This window comes from Odontesthes bonariensis, chromosome 13 (genome assembly GCF_027942865.1).
Source record: "Odontesthes bonariensis isolate fOdoBon6 chromosome 13, fOdoBon6.hap1, whole genome shotgun sequence".
NCBI classification, from domain to species: Eukaryota; Metazoa; Chordata; class Actinopteri; order Atheriniformes; family Atherinopsidae; genus Odontesthes; species Odontesthes bonariensis.
Genome location: NC_134518.1, coordinates 18,997,678 through 19,005,160, shown reverse-complemented (window position 1 = coordinate 19,005,160; position 7,483 = coordinate 18,997,678). Strand labels below are relative to the sequence as shown.

Genomic DNA, 7,483 nt, shown 5'->3' with positions numbered 1-7,483 from the left:
TTGGATCACGTATGAGTTCACCATCTGGGTGGGTAAAGAACTTGTATTTTTTCACTTTAATAGCTCTGATAATGTTTTGCTTGTTTGTTCAATACCTTTCTGCTGATATGACCTTTTTTCTTTTTCTTTAGGAAATCATAAACATGGGGAAAGAACAGAGCACACTTGCAAGAAAGGGATATGTTACAACAAAAGAAACTGAACATTTTATTGAAGCCAAGAAAGGTGAAGATTTGTTTGTCATAAAGATGATCCCACTAAACCACGTAAGTAAAGAGTTTAGCTTTATTATTTATATCAAATTTAGGTAAATAATTATGGCGATCCATTTTAACCCTAAATTTAGATAAATAAGTAAGTACTGAAAATAATAAATATTCAATGAAATACATATCCTTGTACAAAACACGGCTTTGAATGTTGTAGTCGAGCAGCTACTGTTTGGTATCAAATGATTACTTAAGATTTTATTTTAGATGTTTCTAGTTTTAGATGTCTCAATTTTACTCCTGCAGCGTTAGGCAAAGGATAATAGAGATTTCTCTAGAATAAACAACATTTACTTTGTTTACATTGTGATTTTCTAACTTTGTTAAGCGCTTTCTGTCATCACATTGTTATCAAAATAAATGTTATGTGGTAATATTAAGGGAAGAAATATTCAGTAGCTTTAATGTACTTGTTATGTGTAGTTTAAAAGTGAATGTTGACCGTTCCATCAGCGAGTGTTAAACAGTGATGACAAGCTATTCAAATGTTTGTCATGTTTTTAAAAGAAAAAACCAATCAATCCGACTTTGTGTCAGAGATTAACAAACTCAAGGAAATAAGTCATCCACATATTATGAGTTGCAAGAACTCTTTCGCTGGTAAGTTTTGAGAGACTTGCATCAGGTGTTATGCTAACCTGAGTTTGTTGTACTGTTTGTACAAAAAAAAAAATGCATTTGGATTAGATGATTAGTTACAAGTGATTTTCCCCATGTTTTTAGTTTTGTTTTATCATGTTTTAGGTTGTTTTATGTCTTGGTTTTTGAGCTCATGTCTTGTATTTAGTTTACCATTGTTTTCCCCACAGTTTCTCTTTGCTCATTAGTTGTCACTCAGTCACCAATCACTCCCAGTTCCCTATTTAGTTTCCAGGCCCCCCTGTCTTTTTGTGAGATCTTTACCTGATTTTCACCCCTCATGCCACTACGCCACGTTAAAGTTAAGTGTTTTTTCACGTTATGCCAAGTCTTTTGTTTTGCCTTAAGTTAAAAATAAAACCAAGTTTGCTTTCTACTTCTCTCGAGTCTGCATCCGTGTCCTGCCTACCCACCCAGACCTGACAGTCAGCAAAAATAGAGTTGTTGAACTGATGCAGCTCATCCACAACTTCTTTTAGTAGATGCAAAAAAGATAAATTCCTAATTCTCAACAACCACACCTAAAATAAGATTCATTATAAATGAGCTCAGAGACTAATTCAAAACATTTTTTGGTAGGGGTAGGGCTTTCTCACACTGAATGCACTTTTTTGGAAAAACTAACATGTTTTTCCAATGTTTTTTTCTTTTATTTGTCATTAAGATATAAGTGAGAGGATGTATTATGTGGTGATGGATCACTGTCAGGGAGAGGCCCTTTCTAACAACATAGGTAAAAAGGAAGAAAAGGTAAGGGACTGATGTGCAAAAAAACATTTTGAAGGTAATTCTGTTAAATACCGCATGACGTTCCATTGTTGATCCCAAATGAAGGGAAATTCATGCAATTACAATTGTGCTATAATTTGTTTTCCAGGTACTTAGCTGGATTGTTGAGATCTGTATTGCTCTGGGAACCATTCATGAAAAAGGTTTGCTTCATAAAGATCTGACGCCAGAGGTAATGCATGTATTAAACAAACACTGAAAACAGAAGATGAGATTTTGTGGAATTTTATTTTATATCAAATCATTCTGACAGTTATGTCATGGTTTATTTTTCTTAATTACAATTCGTAAACTGCTTTTGGAATTTTTCATATTTTGAACTTGATTGTATTCATAGGATTCATTTACATTTGTACCTTTTCTCTTTCTTTTAGACCATATTCCTGACAGAATTTGGAATAGTGTGCTTGGGCGGATTCGGAACTATCCGTGAAAAGTAATGTGCAGTTTATGTGCAGTTATGTTAGTCACAATCAGAAGTCAACCATTAAGAATCCTTAGTAACACAAGCTTAATGTTTTAGGAAAACCCCCACAGTCTCTTGATTCAATTCAATTCATTTTTATTTATATAGCGCCAAATACAACAAATGTCATCTCAAGGCACTTAGATAGTAAGTCCAATTCAAGCCAATTGGAATTCAATTCATTGTAATGTAATTCTTGAGTGAACATCATTCTGTGTGTAAGGGTAGAAGCCTCAACACAGTCATGGAAAAACTAAAAGAAATATGACTCAACTCTGCTTTTCAGTCAATTTCACCTTTTGTGATCAGCTGTATACTTTAGGACCACAATTATGTTCAATTATTGCAATACAGTTACCATCTGACTAAATTACTCTGAATGACGATAACATGTGCCATATATGTACCCTATATGGTTTTATACACATATAGAGTGTATAAAACCATGTGTATGTACACTTACAAAACAGAAAACTAGAAGCTATTGGGCCAGTTCTAGGTTCAGAGGAGCAAAATGGGGGAAAAAACTTGGTCTGCACAACAGGCCATACAGAAGATGTCTGTTCAACATAAATTTAACAACATAAAGTTAGGAATAGAGAACCAGCTCTGGTGGGACACTCTTTCTTTACTCATCAGTTAAAAAAAAAAAACTGCAGTTAGCATTCCTCCCAAACTGCTTCCCTTTGCACTGCCCATGTCTGTTTTTTCCCCACCACACAGCTGCACTTGCTCTGGGAAAGGCGGGGATGATTAAAGAAGCATTTCATCAGCTTGATTTTGACTTCCTAACTAAACAAATGGTTTAAATATTATTTTTTGATAAATAAAAATCATAAGTCACATAAACTACCATTAGCTGTTCTTTATTTCCATTTAGGTATCTTGTGCCAGCAACTATTTACTCGTGGCTCTGTTTATCAGGGTCTGCAACTTTGGTTTTATACACATATTATGTAAGTGTAGATATAACTGACATAAAAAAAATTATTGTGAGGTTCCACATGCCAACAATGAAAACAATATATTAAAAAACATTCACACTGTTATAAGCAAACTTTGTAAACTTCTTGTAAAAGCACAATAAATAGGTCTCCACTGCAGTTTGCCAACTTCTCAGATATCCTAACAAATAAAAATGACTGATGTCAAGTCACTGTGCAGAATTCTTATTGTACCTTATGTGTGCAGCTCTGCATTTTGTGGTGGTGAGGGGTCAAACGCGAATTCAAATCGGCCAATAAATTACTTGGCACCTGAAGTCTTCACAGCGGGGACATACGATGCAAAAAGGTAAGTCATTTTTTTCTATCATAACTTGAATTTAACTTAAATCAAAATGACACAAATGTTTAGACACTACAAAACTGTAAAATCTCAAATTTTAATCCAGATCACTTGAAACTGGTCGGTAACATTACTAAGTACAGAAAAGAGCAACAGAGAGGTTGACTTTATCAGAAGTCATAATCAGGATGGGTTCAACTCTGTGTAGCAAGCATGTGAGATGCTGACTGCAAAATGTTTAACAATCTAAGAATGTTTCCCCAACACTAAAATGCAACAAATCTGGGTTTGTAAAAAAAAAAAATCTGGGATAGTAAATAAAGTCACGTAAATTATGAGCTGCTTTGTCACATTTCAACCAAACAATGAAGCTTCTGTATCTTTTGTGTAAATACATAAAGAGTGATAATTGTGTGGACTGTATGACTGTACAATGCTTTCAAAAAATGTCAGTGTATTATATTTATATAAAATATTTATATCATTTTCCTCATCTACATTGAAATAATGCTTTCTTTTTTTATTCATATGGCAATTTATTTTTGTTTTTTGTTGTTTTCTTTTGCTTACTTGCGTTATCATCAAAATCCTAATTTGCTATTGCTACTAACTTCTTCTAACATAATAAATGATTCTTTACTTTTAGTGATATCTGGGCGGTGGGATGCATACTCTTTGAGCTCTGTACCAAAGAGTCAGCGGTAAGTTGCAGATGAATGTGATCAAATACAGCAAATAGACATCCATCCATCCATTTTCTATACCCGCTTAAAGGGACAGTTCGCCTCTTTTGACATGAAGCTGTATGACATCCCATACTAGCATTATCGTCCATGATTATGCGTCCTGTGAGCCGAGTTCCGGCCTCGTTTTGGTGTTGACAAAGGTAGTCCGGCCAGTTGGCTGGGGTCACAAAAATAAAGCGCTTTGCTTCTCAATTGTCGGGTCGCGGGGGGGCTGGAGCCTATCCCAGGTGTCATTGGCCGAGAGGCGGGGTACACCCTGGACAGGTTGCTGGTCCATCACAGGGCCACACAGAGACAAACGAGACAAACAACCACACACTCACACTCACTCCTAGGGACAATTTAAGAGACACCAATTAACCTAACATGCATGCAGTGATAGGAAGCCGGAGTACCTGGAGAGAACCCACGCATACACGGGGAGAACATGCCAACTCCACACAGAAAGGCCCCACACCACCGTGCAGCCAGCAAATAGACTTATTTTCCTATTTATTTTCACTTATGCTGGAATTTTTTAGAGCTGGGCAACAGTCTGGAAATGCTTTAAGCAACCTCGAATTGAAGTGTAATCTTTATGGGCTGCTTTTCACTCACGATTTCTGATATGTTTAGCTGTCTGACAAAAGAAACTGGACATGAATGAATGAGGGCAGCTTTGTTGGAAATTCAGCTGTAGATAGACGCTTACATTTGACTTTTTTTTATTAACTTTAGAACCCAGAATCTGGGTGTGTTTGTCCAATAACTAGTATTTATGATCTTCTTTTGCAGTTCTCCGCAGAGACTACAATCAAGCTCATGCCAAAGATAATTAGTGGTCCTTGCCCATCTCTCCCAGAGAACTTCTCACCAGAGCTTTGTGAGCTGTTGACCGATATGCTGCAAAGAGATGCTCAAGCAAGACCAACAGCCAGTGAGATCCTGAAACGTCCATTTGTTCGAAACTGTCTCTCAACAAAGGTATGACATTTCCAACAGTACAATATTTAACTTGCTATCTCAGAAAACACCTTTTCTCCAGTCAGCTGTTAGCATAGGACTTAATAATTCTGCCATCTTGTCTTTAACAGGGAAATCAACTTCCCCAACTAATTGCTCTTAACTTATATCTAAACTAATGAATGCAAACAATTATTTTGTTATTTGTGGTGATTCTTTTTTTTAATAAACCACGGGTAAGAAGATTGAAGAAAACAGGAGTCTCAGACCAATTCTATATATATAATATATGAAGAACAGCATATCTGTACCTACAGATAAGAGGTTTAGTCTGTTTATTGTATCTCCAGTTGTCGACGACACCCTTGACAGATCTGGGCCTCTCTGCGTGACCATTGTTGAGGCCAAGTGGTCAACTAATGTCTAATTTTAGTTTAATATTTTTCCATATAAATTGCTGGATTGCTTTACTTGGACTTCAAAAAAGAAAAACAGGATCATTTGGTTCTATTTTCACAGCACCAACATTGTTGATATAAATACACGCACACACATATCTCAGCTGACGACGAGCAAATTTGCTAAAGAGGTTTCAATCTAGTTTTTGTTTGTTTGTTTTTTCTAGAATTTTCTTTCTTGGTACATCTCTTCATTCTGATAAAATCACCTTTTCTTTTTTTTTGAAAGTCCAAAACAACAGTGGACGAACTCCAGAACAAGCTGGACTGAGGGCTCTGGCTGATGGTTTGGAACGTATTCATGAGAACACCACCATCGGAAGTCTGGCAGGAGGAGTGATTGGAGCAGTGGGAGGGATTACATCCATTGTGGGGCTTATATTGGCTCCTTTCACTTTGGGAGCCTCTCTCATTGTCACTGGTGTCGGTGTGGGAGTGGGTGCAGTTGGTGGAATCACTGCTGGTGTCTCAAACATCACAAATATGGTCAACCAGTCATCTGATCGCAATGCTGTTCGCACTGTCATTAAAGAGTTTCAACAGAAAATGAATGCAGTTGTCACCTGGCTCCAGGTGATTAGCGACAGCTTACAAACCATCAGCAAAGAAGAAAATCCACAAGTTGATGACACTGATACCAACTTAACAGGGAAAAAAATGGCAAAGCTTGGCGGTCGGGCAGGAAAAGGTCTAAGTGGCATTACTGAACTTGTCAGACTTGCTAGCGTTGTGAACATTGGCAGAGTTGCTGCACAAGCATCCAGGGCAGTGCATGTTGCAGAGGTGGCAAGAGCTGTACTTTCTGGTTTATTCATAGCAGTAGATATCTTCTTCATTGCCATGGATGCAAAAGAGATTCATGAAATTAAGAAAGCAAGGGAAGCAGAGGAGAGAGGTCCAACCTCTCCCAGGTCAGGGCCTGAAATTGGTGACACTGTGTCAACCTGTGACCAATATGCCCTACTGTCCAGCTCACTGATGCAGGAGTTTGACATTCCTGAAACTGAACTCAAGCGCAACAAATCAGAGGCAGAGGCCCAGTCTTCAAATAAAAAAGATCAAATCAGATCTGAGATCATGAGATTTGTCCTATCAGTGAGGGAGGCAGCAGACAAACTGCAAGGATTGTTGGATGAGCTAAAAATTGCAATCTCATCCATCCCCTCAATTCAACATGAAAGTGAGCTAGGGCGGCAGAGAATGGCTCTAATATAACTCGAAGGTTATATTTATTGAAAAGAGTTTTGGTGAGTTTAAGTGAACTACAAATGGGCATATGTCACTGGTGTCCATTATGATCAAAGGATTAAGATTTTTTCACCAAAGACATCATTGCAGCAATACTAGCAAGAGGGCTTAAGGATTTCAGTGTTGATACACATAAACAGGATGGTATACCAAACAAAAAATTCTAACTATACTACTAGAAACTATTTCACATTTTCTCAGCTGGGTTGAAATTTTAAGAAATCATGTACCAATTAGGACTTGTACTATAATGAATTCGAGCTTGGTGGTGTGGTTGTCAATTATCATTTTTTTGATGCTCGTTTTATCATGAGGAAGTGAAATGTTTATTTTAAGGGGGTTGTTATTTTCTGATAATTTATCATGTGCAAATTAGGCTCTAAATTAAGCAAATAAAACTATAATATACATGTTTTCCATTTGTACATATGTATGTAGAATTGTCATATATTTGGTGTAACTGTTGCTGCAACATCTTTGGATAAGTAAAGTCTTATCTTATAATTCAATCTCCATCAAATATTATACAGCATTAATTAGGATGGGGATCAACTGTTTGTTTCTTTGTTGCTTTTTTTTGTGGGAGAAGAAATATTCTTTAATATCATACGGTCCAGTCAATATAAATTTGCAGAAAAA

The 7,483-nt window shown here is 36.7% G+C and overlaps 1 protein-coding gene across 1 annotated transcript; it reads left to right on the top strand.

Moving 5' to 3' along the window:
* The first annotated feature begins 795 nt into the window (after positions 1–795).
* LOC142397151 (uncharacterized) lies at positions 796–6,811 on the top strand. Its single transcript, XM_075480494.1, has 9 exons — positions 796–869; positions 1,573–1,658; positions 1,786–1,869; positions 2,072–2,133; positions 3,355–3,456; positions 4,097–4,151; positions 4,971–5,159; positions 5,511–5,526; positions 5,826–6,811. Exons 1-9 carry the CDS (start codon positions 845–847, stop codon positions 6,809–6,811), a joined length of 1,605 nt encoding a protein of 534 aa, XP_075336609.1. The 5' UTR covers positions 796–844.
* The last annotated feature ends 672 nt before the right edge of the window (positions 6,812–7,483 follow it).